Below are 17,679 nucleotides of genomic sequence, written 5' to 3'. Positions count from 1 at the left end.
CGGATGTAGAGGTAGAGTCTACGAGGAGCCAGACACAGCCATCTCCCCCGGATGATGTGGGAGCCTTCCATGCAATGATGGGAAAAGCTTGTTCCGAGTTCGGCTTGATTCCTGAGGAGCAGAAGAAAGACTGTTTCCTTTTTGACCATATGGGTCAAAGGAGAAAATCGGTATTTGCCATCCCAATTCTGGACCACGTGTGGCAAGAAGGTCTCAAGACGATGCACCATTTTTCTCGGAGCCAGCTATAAAGGGACGGATCGAGAAAAAGTTTAAAGCTCCGGAGTCCACTCCAAAATGTCTAACATCACAGCCTCTGTCTGACTCAGTGGTGTCGGCGGCAGCGGCTAGGAAGGCCAGGGTACTGCAAAAATGTTCAACGCCACCGGAAAGCGAGGCTAGGAGGCAGGACGCCTTTGGAAAAAAGGTGCTCTCGGTCGGAGCGACGACAGTAAGAGCAGCCAATTCCTTAGCGATCGTGTCACGATATGATAGAGAAATGTGGCACAAACTAGCCCCTATCCTAGAACACCTGCCAGACGAACACCGGAAAGCAGCTATGTTACTGGTGCGGGTTGGCGAAGAGGCCTCGAACCACGCAATTAATATCGCAGTTGACCTAGCAGAGTCTGGCTTCAAACAAATCAACCATGGAGTAGTGCTTCGTCGACAAGCGTGGCTCAAATGTACTACTTTCCGTCCTGAAGTCTAGTACAAAGTCCTTGACATGCCATGCGAAGGGGAACACCTGTTTGGCGAAAAGGTTGATGAAGCGTTGAAGGGGATGAAAGAAGACACGGATACTGCTAGGTCCCTCGGCGCCCTTCAAACGGGTAGAAACTTTCGCTCTTTTCGCCCCTTTAGGGGTGCTTCTGGAAACTCCCGCTTTGGAGCCTCGAGGGACAGTGGATTTAACAGGCCCTCGTACTCTTCACAAGGGTTCAGACGAGCGTCCCAGTCGGCACGTAGAAGCAGGGACTATCAAGCCTCCAGGCGGCGAGGCTCGGGTCCGTCGTCGACGAAGAACAAGCAAACCAGCAACCAATGACGGCCTTCGGAACGTCCTGGGGGGTCGAGTCTCATCACTTCGACCGATGGAAATGCATCACCACAGATCGATGGGTTCTAGACACGATTCGCATGGGTCATGCGCTACAATTCAAAGACAAGCCTCCGCGTCTTCCGCCTTTATTCTCGACACAGCCCCACCTCCGAATCCTACGACAAGAGGCGGCGCTTATGTTGCGGAAAGGGGCGGTAGAGAGAGTTCCTGTGACACAGGAAGGACAAGGAGTTTATTCCCGGTTCTTTGTTGTCAAGAAGCCAAACGGCAAATGGAGGCCCATTCTCGACCTGAGGGTACTCAACAAGTGGCTAAAGAGCCTAAAATTCAAAATGCTAAAGCTCCAAGAGGTTATCAGGTCGGTGCAACCCATGGATTATCTATCGTCACTAGACCTTCAAGATGCTTATTTTCACATCCCAATACGCCCACGACACAGGAGATATTTAAGATTCGTCGTCGGGAGAAAGCATTTTCAGTTCAAGGTCCTCCCGTTCGGGCTCAAGTCCTCCCCCAGGACGTTCACCAAGTGCTTGGCCCCTATAGCGGCCCATTTAAGGAAGGATGGTCACCATGTCTATCCATATCTAGACGACTGGCTGGTCAGAGGTTCGTCCAAGGAACAAACACGAGACAGTCTAAGGGCCACAATGTCCCTCTTACAGGAACTGGGCTTCGCAATAAACTTCAACAAGTCCTCCGTAGAGCCTTCGAGGACCTTGGTCTTTCTAGGAGCGGAGTTTCATACACACACAAGCCTGGTGAGACCATCCAGCGAACGAATTCAAAAACTTTAAAGCAAGGCGTCGGAATGGAGAGGCGGTACCAAGGTTTCAGTGCGCAAGTACATGTCCCTGCTAGGGACCATGTCGTCCTGCATTCCGTTGATAAACAACTGCCGTCTGTTTGAGACCTTGCCAGGAATTTCTAGCGGACCGTTGGGCGCAGAGCCGAGGTCGCTGGTCCGACAGACTGGTCGTCGACGAACAACTAGTTCAAGCACTCTGCTGGTGGAGAGTGTCTACTCATCTAACGAAAGGAATGCCTCTACTGGAACCGGAGTTCCAAAAGACGGTGGTGACGGATGCATCGCTGAGCGGATGGGGAGCTCATCTGGATACGTTACAAGTACAAGGCCAGTGGTCGTTGCAGGAGTCCTCCCTGCATATCAACCTGCTAGAACTGAGAGCAGTGCGATGGGCTCTGAAATCTTTTCTTCCTCAACTGAGGGACTCGGTGGTGCGTGTCATGACGGACAACACCACTACGATGTTCTACTTGAGGAAACAAGGAGGGACACGTTCCAGGTCCCTATCGACGGAGGCACAGAAAATATGGCATTGGGCCCTGCAACACAACATGAAAATCTTAGAGTTCCACCTACCAGGCGTGAGAAACGTGGAAGCCGATGCCCTCAGCAGAGAAATGAACGAAGTTCACGAATGGGTGCTGAACGACCAACAACTACAACAAGTATTCAAGAAATGGGGACACCCTTCCATAGACTTGTTTGCGACGAAGAACAACAGGAAATGCCATCAGTACGCAAGCAGATGGCCTCAGCAGGGCTCACTGGGGGATGCGTTCTCCTTCCCATGGACGAACAAATTCCTGTACGCATTCCCTCCATTTCCCCTTGTCCGGAGGACGTTGCAATGGATCCTCAGGTACCCATGTCGGGTAATTCTGGTGGCCCCGTACTGGGCCAGACAGGTGTGGTTCTCAGACCTGCTACACTTAGCGGTGGCGGAACCGATGAGATTCCAGAAGACCCCCGACCTTCTGTCTCGACAGGAGGGTGTCGTTTGGCATCACGACCCGGACAGCCTCAAGTTGACGGCCTGGCTCCTGACTTCGCCGAATTTGGTCGGCTAACGATTCCGGAGGACTGTCGGCGTATCCTGCAAGCGGCAAGAGCACCTTCCACAAACGCCTCATACGCGTACAAATGGAGAAGTTTCTGTCAATGGTGCGAGGATCAACCAGGTTTGGCCCCGCAATCGATTAAGCCGGAACAGCTCCTTCCATACTTGCTGTTCTTAGCTCAAAAGGGCCTGTCGGTATCGTCAATAAAAGTACACCTAGCAGCCATTTCCAGGTTTACTCGTCAACGGCATTCGGCACCATTGTTCAGCGACCGCCTGATTAAGCACTTCCTTAAAGGCCTCTTTCGGAGTTTCCCTCCAGAGAAGAAATTTCCGCCGGAGTGGAGCCTCAATCTGGTCTTAACGTCTCTTATGAAGCCTCCTTTTGAGCCAATGTCATCATCGTCTCTAAAGTTTTTGTCGTGGAAATTGGCCTTCCTGGTGGCCATCACTTCAGCCCGACGTATTTCAGAAGTTCAGGCTCTAATGGTAGACCCACCATACTTACGATTTTTCAAGAACAAGGTAGTCCTAGCCACTAACCCACAGTTCATACCAAAAGCTCCTTCGGTGTTCCATAAACACTCCTCTATTGTGTTGCCTACGTTTTTTCCGGAGCCATGCTCGGGAGCGGAGCGCATGTTACACACATTGGATGTAAAAAGGGCTCTCAAGTTTTATCTTCATCGTACGCAACCGTTCAGAGAAACGAGACAGCTGTTCGTGGCCTATGGTTTGGGTGCTAGAGGAAAAGCCATTTCAAAGCAAGGACTGTCAAGATGGGTGTCATCTACCATTTCGTACTGCCACTCCAAGGCAGGGAAACCTCTTCTACGACGGCCAAGAGCTCATTCAACTAGAGCAGCGGCATCGTCGACGGCACTGTGGGCCGGAGTCCCTCTGGGGGACATCTGCATGGCGGCTACCTGGGCGGCTACACACACCTTTACCCGCCATACTGCCTGTCGCAGCAACATGCCGAAGATACCCGGATGGGACAGGCGGTGCTCCGACACCTATTCCAATAAGGTAAGCTGAGGGGTTGCATCCTGTGGAATTTATGACTGTATGTGGTTCGTTTTCCTATGTTAACGTTTTCTAATGTATACGTGATCATAGGGAACGGGCTTTGCGAAGAAAGTATATGGGTTTGCATGCACGCCTCCTCTTTGGGGGTGGTACTGCTATGTAATCTATTCTAAGCATGTGAATCCATGAAAGATCCAATGCTGGAGAAGGGAATAGTTTCTTACCTGTAACTCCATTTCTCCAGCATTGGTATCTTTCATGGATTCACATGCGCCCACCTGCCTCCCCTGAACATGCAAACCGGTTCCCCCACTACTTTGGGGGCCGAAATCTGAGGGAGCGCGGGGGCGGGGCCTGTATTTATATCATGACGTCCTGACGGTTCGGGTACGCATGATACAAAACGAGGTGGATAGGACGCATAAGCGTCGGAAAAGTTTTTCTACGGGAAAGGGTCTATATAATGTACCGGGGATTCCCAGCCTGACGACGGGGAATATTCTAAGCATGTGAATCCATGAAAGATACCAATGCTGGAGAAATGGAGTTACAGGTAAGAAACTATTCCCTTCTCCAGCATGGGGTCTGGCATGGATTCACATGCTCATGAATATTCCCCGTCGTCAGGCTGGGAATCCTCGGTAAAGAAAAAACCAGTATCAGTTTCGTTTCTGATCTGTCTTTCGTAGTAATAACCAATCACTGATCTCTGCGTCATACTGACGACAGCCAATGACTGCCCTCTACCTAAGCCCCGCCTTTGGCAGCCATCTTCAGATTTTTACCGCACGTTCATGTGTTGGGATCCTCGTGCTATTGCTCTCGAGCGTTAGTGCTATTTGTTCACGTTTTTTCTCAAAAACTTCGTTTTTTCGGTCAAAAGAGCCTCAAGCTCCACCGACTCTCCATCCGATCAACGGGGACCCGTGTCGGATTCGTCTGCGCCCCTCAAGGGTGAAGATTTCGTCGAGCTACGCTTTTGGAGGACTCCAGAAGCTTCCCAGGCCCGTACATGGCCCAGGAGAAGGGAAGCTCGACGCCCGGAAAGCTGTTCAGGATCTGCCCTGGATGCCAGCTGCAGAACGTCTTTAAGGAGGACGAACACTCCTTTTGTCTCTACTGCTTACATGAGGACAAGACGCACGTGGAGAAGGACTGTGCGTTTTGCGGCAATATGTCGGAGCGGACCATGAAGGACCGCCATCAACGTCTCGCCAACTGGCTGGAAGGGAAGAGCCCGTCAGGCGAGAAGAAGAGGAAGAAATCCGAGCGGTCTTCTAAGACCTTTGAGGACGCCCCGGCGACGGGGGTCCAACACAAGGCCAAGCACTGCGAGTCCGCTGGCACCGGGAGCGCCGAACGGTCGGGCTCTACGGGCGCCAGGCAGGGCGCACCCTCCCCGGCACCATCAACCACGAGCCAACGCTCTGGGTCGGGTAAGAGGAAAGGCGAGCACCCGGCGAAGCTCCTGGAGAGGCCCCGGTCGAGCTCGAAGGCCCCATCGGAGGGGGAGCGAGGCAGTGTCCCCCCCCTCAAGGATAAGGCGGTGAGCGCACCTAAGGTGGTGAAGGCCTTAATCCATCCGGCCAAGCCCTCTATCGATACTGTCGCGGCGGCCCTGGCTCAGCCTGTGGAGGCTACACCAGTGGTGGCGACCTCGGGGCTCAGAGTCTCCCTGCCACCGCGGAGGGAGTCCTCTTTTGTGCCCATCGATAGGACCCCCGTGAAATCCCCGGCGGGGAAGAAAAAGGGGGGGCAGGGCGTCGTCGTAGATTCGGCCTCAACCTCGGAGGAAGAGCTGATCGAGGTCTTAAGCCACGGCCTTGGCGTGGAAGAAGACCGGCCCGTCGGGATGAGTCCCGACGCAGGTGACGACATCGTCGAGGGTGCCGACGGGGCCCCTGATCGCCCGTCGGATTCCCCTCTGCCAGCGCCGCAAGACAACTCGGCGGCCATTTCGTTGGCTATACAGTCCTTATGCTCAGAGATAAGGACGAGACTACCGTTGCCGACGGAGGAACCTCTCCCGTCGGGGGATCCTGAACCGGGACCTTCTGGTGTTCCCCCTCCCAAGAAAAGAAGGATTCACCCTCCACCTCCTTTTCAGCCGTCGCGCCCCGTCCAGCCCTCCTCCCCGTCCACCCGAGGGGATGATACGGGGACTGACACGGCAGCGACGGGTACGGACGACGAGGTATACGACGAGGATCTACCGTCGTCACCTCCCACCAGGGCTTCTCCGCCCGACGAGATTGGATCGTTCCACTCCATGATCGCCAGGGCATCCGAGCTTTTCCAACTCTGCCCTGAGGAGAAGAAAAAGGAAGGATTCCTTTATCAACGGCGCAAGGCCAAGAGGAAGACGGTCCTCGGGGTGCCTCTACTGGACGACATTTGGGATGAGGGCCTCGCCCTCCTCAAGAACCCTTCCACGACGCCAGCTAGAAGAGACCGGTACGAGAAGAAGTACCGGGTCCCGGACGCGGCCCCCCTGTGCCTCCGGGCGCAGCCTACCCCGGACTCCGTCGTCTCCGCGGCGGCCAGGAAGAAAGCGGGGGGGGTGCGGCCTCCACATCGACTTCCCCACCGGACGGCGAGGGAAAGAAATTGGACGCTATGGGACGCAGGGTCATCTCGTCTGCAGCGACGACGATTAAAGCGGCCAACGCCTTGGCTATCGTGGCCCGCTACGACAGGGAGCTATGGTACAAACTGGCTCCCCTGCTGGACTTCCTACCGGACGACAAGAGGGCGGATGCCCTGGAGATCCTACAGGAAGGTGAGGTGGCGTCGGACCACGCCATCACTATTGCGACGGACATCGCCGACACTGGTTTCCGCCAGTTGGGCAACGGCGTGTGCCTTAGGCGGCGTGGATGGCTCAAGGCTACGGACTTCCGTCAAGACGTACAGACCAGAGTCCTGGACATGCCGTTCGATGGGAACAACCCGTTTGGGAAAATAGTGGACGATTCCCTTCAGGCCATTAAAGCGGACACTGAGACGGCCCGGGCCCTTGGGGTTCTGCAGCAACGACGGACGCCCTTTCGGAGCAGCGGAGGCAAGGGCGCCTCCAAAGGTTCCGGCGGCGGTTTCTCCACCTACCGTCAAGCGGCCCGCACGTCGTCTCAGGAGGCCTACAGAGGACGAGGCAAGTCTGGCGGACCCCGCCGTCGTCGCCAAGGAGGTCAAGGCGGCAAAGCCTCGTCGAAACAGGATTGAACCGGCCGTGGGGTCGGGCCCCCACCGAAGCACCCCGGTGGGAGGCCGGCTGGTGAGCTTAGTCAGCGTGTGGGAGTCCATCTCCACCGACCGTTGGGTGCTGGACGCCTTAGCCCGGGGCCACGCGCTCGAGTTTCAAAGAAGGTGCCCGCGCGTCCCCCCCGTGGCCAGGAAAGAGCTTCACGTCCCTCAGCTTCTCCTGGAGGTAAAGGCGATGCTCAGGAAGGGTGCCATCGAACTCGTCCCAAAGAGGCTTCGGGGCTCCGGAGTTTACTCGAGATACTTCCTCGTGAAGAAGAAGACGGGAGGATGGCGCCCCATCCTAGACCTGCGACGTCTGAACAAGTTCATCAAGGCACAGAAGTTCCGGATGGTCACCCTCCAGCACGTCCTGGGGCAGCTGGAGGAAGGAGACTTCCTGTCGTCGTTGGATTTGGAGGATGCCTACTTCCATATTCCCATCCTAAAGGGGCACCGAAAATTCCTCAGGTTTGTGGTCCAAGGGCGTCACTACCAGTTCAAAGCCCTCCCCTTCGGACTACGGTCGGCACCCAGGGTATTCACCAGGTGCCTTGCACCGGTGGCGGCGCAGCTGCGCCGCGAGGGGATCCACGTCTACCCCTACCTGGACGACTGGCTCATCCGAGCCAAGACGAGGGAGCTCGCCGTGGAGCACACGGCAAGGACCGTCCAACTTCTCACGGACCTGGGATTCTCCGTGAACTACGCCAAGTCCCACCTGGTACCCGCGCAAAACGCACTGTTTCTGGGAGCGAAGCTCGACACAGTGTCCCTTCTGGCCTCCCCGTCGGAGGAAAGGACCAGGTCCATCCTGGGCAAGGTGCAGCGGATGTTGGTTTCCGACGCGGCCAAGGTGAGGTCCATCAAGTCGCTCCTCGGAATGATGTCTTCTTGCATCTACCTCATTCCCATGTGCAGGCTCCGGATGCGCCCGTTGCAGGAGTTCCTGGACGCGCGCTGGATCCAAACGACGGGCGGCTTCGAGGAGAGGATCACACTCGACGAGAGTTTCCGCCGAGCGGTCCGGTGGTGGGGCAACCGCGCGCATCTGACGGTGGGCATGGACTTCCAGACCACCAGGAGACAGTGACCACGGATGCCTCCCTGGAAGGGTGGGGAGCGCACACCGAAAACCTGCACGCGAGAGGCCTTTGGCTCCCGACGGAGAAGTCCCTCCATATCAACGTCCTGGAGCTCCGTGCAGTGTTCTGGGCCCTCAGGTCCTTCCTTCCGTCCCTCAAGGGCAATGTGGTGAGGATCTTCACCGACAACACCACCACCATGTTTTACATCAGGAAACTGGGCGGAACCAGGTCCCCAGCGCTGTCCAGGGAGGCGCAGGACTTGTGGCATTGGGCCGTCGCCCAAAGGATGTTTCTGGTGCCGTTTCATCTGGCAGGGATAAAAAACACCATCGCCGACTCACTCAGCAGGGAGCTGCGCTCGTGCCACGAGTGGGAACTACGGCAGGATATAGTGGATCGCCTCTTCCGACGGTGGGGCACACCCCAGATCGACCTGTTCGCGACGGCGACGAACTCCAAGTGCCGGAGGTTTGCCAGCAGGTTTCCCCAGGCGAGGAGCATGGGCGATGTTTTCTCGTTCCCCTGGGAGGGCCTGTTCCTCTACGCGTTCCCTCCTTTGCCACTGCTAATCCGGCTCGTCAACCAGCTCAAGAGGTCACGGTGCAGGATGATCCTCGTCGCACCTGCGTGGCCGAGGCAGATATGGTTCCCGGACCTTCTGGACTTGTCAGCGTCACCGCCAATCAAGCTGCCGGTGGACGCGGATCTACTCTCCAGGGAAGGAGGCGCCATCCTCCACCACGACCCGAAATCGCTGAACTTGCAGGCCTGGCTCCTGCAGCGCTAGAGTTTGGAGGATACGACATACTGGCCGACTGCAGAGAGGTTCTTGCAAAGGCCAGGGCGTCCTCGACTCTTAAATGCTACGGACACAAATGGAAGAGGTTCTCTGTCTGGTGCCACGCACAGAAGATTAACCCTCTACGGATTACGGCTCCCCAGGTACTGCCGTACCTGCTGACACTGGCCAAAGCTGGACTGGCACACGCGTCCATCAAGATTCATCTTGCTGCGATCTCCCGATACACCAGAACCACGGGCCGGACGTCCTTGTGGTCTCATCGTCTGGTGAAAGAGTTCATGAAGGGACTGTTCAGATCGTTCCCGCCGGTGAAGGCTCCGGCCCCGGCGTGGGAGCTCAACGTGGTGCTGACCAAGCTCATGGGACCTCCGTTCGAGCCTCTGCACTCGGCTCCGTTGAAATTTCTGTCGTGGAAAACAGCGTTTCTTGTGGCCATCACCCCCGCACGACGAGTGGGAGAGATCCAGGCCCTTTCCTGCAAGGCCCCGTACTTGACTTTTCACGACACGAGGGTAGTGCTCAGGACGCACCCCTCCTTCATGCCCAAGGTACCGTCGGACTTCCATCTCAACGAACCCTTGGTGTTGCCTGTGTTCTTCCCGTCGCCTTCGTCGCCGGCTGAGAGGACTTTGCACTCGCTGGATGTGGCTAGAGCGCTGAAGTTCTACGTGGACCGCACGAAGTGTTTTCGGAAGACGTCACAACTCTTTGTGAACTTTGGACCTGTCAATCAGGGGACGGCTCTCTCGAAGGCTTCCATTTCCAGATGGCTCTCCGGCTGTATCATGTACTGTCACCGGTTGGCAAACCGACCGCTGCCTGGCTGTCCGAGAGCCCATTCCACCAGAGCGATCGCAGCTACCACGGCGTTCCTATCTGGTGTGCCCCTGCTGGACATATGCAGGGCTGCTACGTGGAGGTCGACGCACACCTTCACGAAATTCTACTGCGTCGACCGGGATTCCAGGGAGGAGTCCAGGGTCGGCCAAGCAGTGCTGCGCAACCTGTTCGCCTGAGGTGAGCCTGGTGAGGAGGTAAGATGCTTAATGTTGAGTTTGATGTAATGCTTAATGTTGAGCCTTTGCCACCTCCCGTGGTTGTGCATGTGTGTACTGCTATGTATTCTTTATTCATGAGCATGTGAATCCATGCCAGACCCCATGCTGGAGAAGGAACAAGTTACTTACCTGTAACTGTTGTTCTCCAGCATGGGTCTGGCATGGATTCACATGCGAACCCTCCCGCCTACCCCTCTGCGGCTCTTCACTTGGTCATACTGCCACTTCACGTGCTTCCAAATCTGAAGATGGCTGCCAGAGGCGGGGCTTAGGTAGAGGGCAGTCATTGGCTGTGGTCAGTATGACGCAGAGATCAGTGATTGGTTATTACTACGAAAGACAGATCAGAAACGAAACTGATACTGGTTTTTTCTTTACCGAGGATTCCCAGCCTGACGACGGGGAATATTCATGAGCATGTGAATCCATGCCAGACCCATGCTGGAGAACAACAGTTACAGGTAAGTAACTTGTTCCTTCCCCTGGGTCTGTTTTCGAGGCACTGTCCAGTTCCCCCTTGTCGAGTTTCTGGCTGATGGCAGTGGTTACAACGCTAAATATTCCTTCTCTATGGGATTTTCCCATCGATTTTAAACGCACCACTTTTTGGTGCAATGTTAAAGATACTGCCGGTTTATTTACTTAATATTAAATCCCCGGTTGGGTCTTTTTGCCAGAACTCGATTCTAAAATGGCGTTTGTGTCCGTCTCTGTAACTCCGATCAAGGTCGAGCCCTTTGTTCCACTATTTTGGCGGGCTTCTCCACAGAAGCCCTCCAAATGGTGCCACTCTGTCTGGGTTCCACAGGAGAGGTGGAGGGGGGAATTGGCACCTTGGACTGCATTGCCTCGGCAACCCAAGTCGCACTCTACTCTGATTGGCCCAGTGTTGCCACTTAGCATGTTTGATTGACAGCTAGGCTGATGAATGGGGGTTTTTCTGCATAAAAGCAGGGCCTTTGGGACTGGAACTTCAGAAGTCGCCACAGGACCTGAGAATCCGAAGAGGGAAAAAGCTGAGCCATCTGCAACCGTCGACACCACCGGTGGAGCCCTGCTGCAACAAACTCGCCACTTTCCCAAAGACAAGAGAAGATCTTCTGCTGGAGAGTCTTCTTCCTTTGAGCTGGTAGGATCAACCAGTTCGCCCTTTTCGCCTTCCAAAGACGTCTCTTGGTCGGATCGCCGGATAGCCAAGCTCACCACTTTTGACTGCGAATAAAAGGACCGCACCTTTTAATCAGGAACTCCGCGGCTGGTTTCATCCCTGTGCAGTGCAACGACTCCACGTTTCCTCCTCGACGAGATCTTCTCTTCCCCTGGTCGGAACCACGAACTTCAACCACTGCCAGGAACAACTGTCCCCGCTGGAGCTTCCTCTCTCTTTAAGGTACTGTGTCCTGCTCGGCCTCCCTTTCTACAGATTGATAAAGGTGACCCTTAAATCCTTGGCTTTCTAAACTGGGTTGGCTCCAGACCTTCCAACTATATCTTTTGAATCACCCCAACCTCTTTTGACATTCTGCAAAGACTTTTAGTGCTACTTAAACTGTGTGATCTTGGGCACATTTTGCCTTGCTCCATTTAAAGTGGGGCTGGTTTATGAACTTTGGCTCCCCAGTGTACACTGCCTTTATTCCCTTGCTCTGAACTCTTAAGTGTTGGGAACTGTTTTATTCTATGCGCTGCCTTTTTCTCTCCCTTTAAACTTAACTATTGGAGTGCCATCTAGGTTACACGCTCACATCTGTCTTAACAAATAGTAGTGCTTTAACCCTGACTTGTCTGATAGTTACCAAGGGAGGTGTTCATACTTTACTTGACAGTGTTTTAACTTACTTGTCATTGAAAGTGCTAGTGTATTACCTAAAGTGTGTTTTATATAAATAACTCTATATTTTTGATACAAAGCTCTGGTCAGTGTTTGTTTGCTCTATTGTGTTTTGGCCCTATTGTGTGTACTCTACATACTGCCCTACTCTTCTTGAGAGAGGTCTGACTGCTCAGCCACAGCTACCAGGTAAATCTGGGTGGTGCAGACTGCTACCAATTGACTTTACTGCTTACTCCTGTAGTCTTAATCTTCTTGCAGTGTTCCCCAAGGGAACTGCACAGGATGCTGCCTAACAGGAACGGATGTCAACGCAAAGGGAAGCACCTTGAAATGATGGTGCTTGTCCCCTATGAGGAAGCTCAGGAACTTCCTGTGCTTTCGATGTATCAGCATATGGAAATAAGCGTCCTGTAGATCTATTGACACCAGTCAATCCTGCAATTCGAGAGCCTGGAGAATTTCTCTCAACATCACCATCTTGAACTAGTCTTTCCACAGGAACGTGTTCAAGGCCCTGAGGTCCAAAATGGGACTGAGACCTCCTCCCTTCTTCGGCACTTGGAAATACCAGGACTACCAGCCCGATCCTCTCTGCTCGGGTGGTACCTCTTCCACGGCACCCTTCAAAAACAGGGCTCTCAGTTCTTACTGGAGCTCCTTTCCTGGTTGGGTGGGCGATGGTAGGGTGTCTGTCCAGGGGTTTTCGTAAGAAGGGCAGACAATAGCCTCACCACACGAAATCTAGGGCCCAGGCGGAGGTAATCTCCCACCATTGAGGCCAATGCTCTGACAGCCGTTTGCCAACCGGTAAGTCGTGGGAGGGAAAATCAAAGCGGCTTTGAGGGTGGAGCTACTGCTGTCGCTGCTTGTTGGACTCTAGAAGCCCCCCTGCCCCTTCCGGAGTGTGGGAAATGCTTCTGCCCTTGCCTGGCCAGTGGGAGCTGCGCCTGCCTGCCGTAAGGCACATAACGCCTGTTTCCCCTGCCCCTAGAGGCGAAGCTGAAGGAAGGTTTGGCCGGCTGCGCGGCTAGGCTTAGTGACTTTGCATCAATCTTTGACTCACTAAAGCCCAAAAGAAGTTTGCCCTCAAAAGGCATGTCCAGCAATTTGTTTTGGACATTAGGCGAAAAGCCTGAAGACCTCAAATAGGCCTGCCTCATTAATGCAATCGCTGATGCCATCGAATGGCCCACACAGTCGGCCACGCCCAGGCCTGTTTGCAGTGACTGCCTGGCCACCTCTTTCCCATCCTCCACCAGCTGTATAAATCCCTTGCACATTTCCGCCTCTGGGACGTACTGCGCAGCATTTTCCACTGCCTTTGAAAGACCAAAGGTGTACTTGCAAAACCACGAGCCACGTTTGTGGCTTTCTGAGCCATATCTACCTGATCTGAATCCTTACTTGGCCATGGCATTAATTCTTTGGTCTTCTCTGTCAGGCGGCAGATTTGAAATTGAAGATGCTGGCCTGGTGGAGACTGTGGCAGCTTGTATGACGAGACCTTCCGGGGACTGGTGAGAGGAGAAGACTGACTGGTTCTTCTTTTGCCGGCCTATACTTTCCAGTCATGGTGGAACCGACCAGGGTGATGGAGCAGGGATGCTGCCACATAGAGGCTCCCCGGATAGGCAATCGCCGGATTCAGAGCCATGTAGCCAGAACCGGACCTTCGTCCCATATTTCCGTCAATTCATAACCTTGGACTGGCACTTCCGAAGATTGTAGTCTGAAGGTGTCAACCGCTCTTACTACCAGTGCCCTGAACTTGGCATGGGTGTGTGCATAGGGTTGTCTTTGCTAGAACTCCGGGTCTGGCGAAGTATCCCTGCCTCGGGTGGCATGAAGCCCTTGTGCCAGTTCTAAAAGCTGAGCTTGGTCCTCAAAATAGTCCATGCCACCTGCTCCCATGAAAATCGAATCAACTCCTCCCTGGTCCTCCACGTCATCGGCTCCAAAGATGGATGACATAATGCAGCACAAATCATTCCGGGACTGCGGCATAAAGGAATTTTTGCTGAGCATCCGCGCCAAGATTCTTGTACATCGGTGCCGATGAGGTGGCTGTGAGCGTCAACTGAGGCTATGGCACTGATACAGCGTTGGACGCTCAAAGCTTGCTATGTACGGGAAGGGCCAGTCATCAAAGGTTTCAGCACCTTCTTTGGCATTGACCCCGGAGGCTTCGCCAATGGGGCTTGTGAGGGGTCGGTAATACCGAGAGCCGCTACTGCCTCAGAGCCCTGCTGCTTGGAGGGTCACCCGCGCCTGCAGCGGCATGTTGGTTGAACATTTCAAGCATGGAGGTCTTGAAATCCTTACCTCCTTTGGTCGACAAATCGGAGCCTCGACGGTGGCGGTGGTGCCTCTTTCTCTTGCGTGACGATGACGAGGAAGAATGGCTCCTAGAATGGGACCGTTTCTTCTTTTGCCGATGTTGCTCCTTATTTCTTTCAGGAGCAGGCCTGTCGGCCGCGCCAGAGCTTTTGAAGGCCTAGAGCGAATTTCGCAGCCCGTTGGCACACCGATTTCAGGTGCATCTTGGCTCACGACGCACACCCCTCTGTGTTGTCATGCGTGCTGAGGCTCCAGAGACATATCTCATGCGGGTCGATAGCCGATATTTTGGAGTGGCAGTCGGTACACCGATTGAAATGCAAAATCGGGGCGACCGACATCTTGCGTCTAGGAAAAAATAAAATTCTGATTAGAATATGTCGAGTAGAGTTGTACAATTGATCACCATGTTCCTAAAGCAGCGTGTCAAGCGCGTGCAAAAAAGGAAGTGAGGTGTGGGGCGTAGTGACGTGGTATATATACACGCTGCCTAACGTTGCTTCCGGAGCAGACAACTGGGCAAGACGGATTGACAGCAGAGTGGAGGTCCACTACACTCTCCCTGACAGTTTTCCCAAAGCAGCAGAGCTGGGTGAGGATATCTATCTGATGAGCAATCTGCAGGAGAAAGGCAATCCGAAAAGGAATTTGCGGGAGGCAAGAATCCATTAGGACAACTTACCTCTGTTAATGCTTTTTCTGATCGATTAGCCCTTTCTGCCACATATTCCTCATCGCTCTTCTTCGTGGATAGCTCATACACCGCATTTGTTCTGCTGTCTCTCGGCTAAGTGCTATGGGGAAAAAGGTGGAAATGTCATGGTGTACAGTGGCCGGATATATACAGACCCAATGTCATGTCAGGTTGCGCAGCGCTGGCAGTCGAAGCCGCACTTTCCTCAGTTGTGGCTGAAGGTTTCCAAAGACAGCTGGCGGTGGTGATGGAATATCTGTGGGATGAAGCAGTAATTCATCAGAAAGAAAATTACCAGAGGTGGGTCATTTATTCTTTTCCTGCTAACCGTGTTGCCCTTCTGATGAGATGATTTTCGTATGAGCCATTTGGGTATGAGTCATAGAACCGTTTCGAAATGGTTACTTTTTTGTGCTTCATTTATGCCTGAACACCTAAGTGCTCATACATGAAAAAATCTGATTGCCAAACAAGGGCATATATTTAAGCATTCAGATGTATTTTGAGTCCTTTTGTGAGGAAAATGCTATGTCGCAAAGAAAATATGCAAGAATGTTCATCAGGGATTTTTCTATATCCCTCATATGGTTGTTCATGATTCTAAGCTTCTAACTAAATGGTTATTTTCTTCTAGTTTAAAAGGTTAGATATTCTTTCTCAATGTATGCAATTTTTATGCAGGTTACATTTCTCTGCAGCAACATCATACATTTTGAAAGTTTACGCACCAGAACTACAGAAACCTTAAGCCTTGATGCAAGTTTGTTTGAACTTATCAAGCGATGTCAACAGATGTGCTCATTTGCATCACAGTTTAACAGCTCTGTATCAGAACTGGAGCTCCGGCTACTGAAGAGAGTGGTGAGTAGAAATTTGCTATTGTAACTACAAACATATTTTGAAAAATGCTTGCTTACTGAGTAGTACACTTTGCAATGTCTGCTTACACATTTTGTTTACTGCCAGTTGTTAAGCACTACTTGTGGAACTTGATACCAGCATTGACATGTTACATAGCAATCCGGACTATGCCAAAAAAAGATTATGGAGAAGAGACTGGTGCGAGACTTGTGACAGAAAGAGGACATATACCCTTGTGGAAACAGTACCTAGCAAAAAAAAGGGGCCTAAATGAGATCCACAGCGCATGGAAACTATTCCCTGCCCTCCATAGAAGACGACTCTATATGTTTTGCTTAAATCTGTTTAAAACACAAGATAGGACAAAACAGTAGTCGACTGATAAAACAATGTCTCAACAATGTAGGCTGTGTAATGCTACCAAAGAAACACTGAAACATTTTACGCTATACTGTGTAGCACTCGGCGTGGAAAGAAAACTCCACTTTGGGAAATTTATTATCCAAAGGACAACAATGAATGCTGAAGATTGGTGGCAATTAATGTTCGACGAATCAGACCGCAAACTAACCATAGCATTGACATTTTTTTTAGAAGCTATGGTTACCCGTCTAGAGAGCGTTGCTGAGATTGCTTGAAACATTTAAATTAACTAACCATCCTTGGTTATCATATGCCACCGTTGCACTGCAGGTTTATCTAGTGTTACACAACGTATTCACTTATTTTCAAGAAAAGAAGAGTCGTCTTGAGAGGAGTCGATTAAAAGATGTATGAATTTGGTTGTATTTCATTTATAACCATGCTGCTTTTTCATTCTTTTTTTAAAGGTTTGTAACAAACCAAATAAAAAATATACTGCTAGTTATTGCTCATGCTTTAAGCATAATTTATTCTGTTGTACACTGGGACTGTTTAAAGGAAATCTACTCTGAGAAAGAAATATTCCACTACAATACCAGGTTGTGATCATAAGGGTTAAGAAATGGTGCACTCTAGGTTTATCTGTCTTTTTTACAAAATTGTGCACAAAAAAAAGCTTTCTGATAACATCTAGACTATAGTTCTCTTGCCCGTTAGGAATCCTTTGAGAGTAATGTTCAACTGCCTGTCAAAGACAAGGTTGGCTGCATTTGCACTTCCTATGTTAAATAGTGCCAGCCAGTCCCTGCCATGTTGCCTTTATCCTTCGCTTTCACATTGTATTGAACCAAAATCTGCTTTAGGTGTATATATGTGCCAGTCCATCAGTTTAATCTTTTCTCCAGCATGGGTTCTGGCATGGATTCACATGTTCATGAATATTCCCCATCGTAAGGCTGGGAATCCTCTGTAAAAAGAAAAGTGTTTCACTTTCACTTTAAAACTGCCCCCATCCAATGACCGCCCTCTCGCTAAGCCCCGCCCCTGGCAGCCATCTTCAGATTTTTACTGCACGCTTCAGTGTTGGGAGTCCTCGAGTTGCTCTCAGAGCTATTTGTACTTTTTTCGAGTTTTCCGATGATACAAATTCTATTTATTTGTTCCAAAGAGCCTGTGTGCTCTTTTCCTCATCTGCCGGCAACAAGGTTCCGTTGTCAGTGAAGCTCTGCGCCCCTCAAGGGTGAATATTTCATCAAAGTTTCTAGAAGGCCATCTTGGGCCTCCTTTGCGCCCTCTGACCATGATGATGATGATGATGGAGGAGGAGGAAGGGAAGGTACCTCTTCAGACCCTTTACCAAATGCGGGTTGCGGAATGTGTTTGTGGAAGACAAGCACCTACAATATCTCCAATGCCTACACCCAGATCATAAGGAGGTAGAGTGC

General features: G+C 52.2%; 1 protein-coding gene across 1 annotated transcript in view; it reads left to right on the top strand.

Moving 5' to 3' along the window:
* Nucleotides 1–17,679, top strand: part of SMG1 (SMG1 nonsense mediated mRNA decay associated PI3K related kinase) — a 2,768,248-nt gene that overhangs the window by 2,406,358 nt on the left and 344,211 nt on the right. Inside the window, exon 57 of the mRNA XM_069647131.1 lies at nt 15,692–15,871. Coding sequence (XP_069503232.1) covers nt 15,692–15,871 — 180 coding nt within the window. The remainder of the gene's footprint in view (nt 1–15,691; nt 15,872–17,679) is intronic.

The sequence above is a fragment of the Ambystoma mexicanum genome, chromosome 2q (genome assembly GCF_040938575.1).
Source record: "Ambystoma mexicanum isolate Mex_15411 chromosome 2q, UKY_AmexF1_1, whole genome shotgun sequence".
NCBI lineage: Eukaryota > Metazoa > Chordata > Amphibia > Caudata > Ambystomatidae > Ambystoma > Ambystoma mexicanum.
This window is presented reverse-complemented; position numbering and strand designations above follow the sequence as displayed.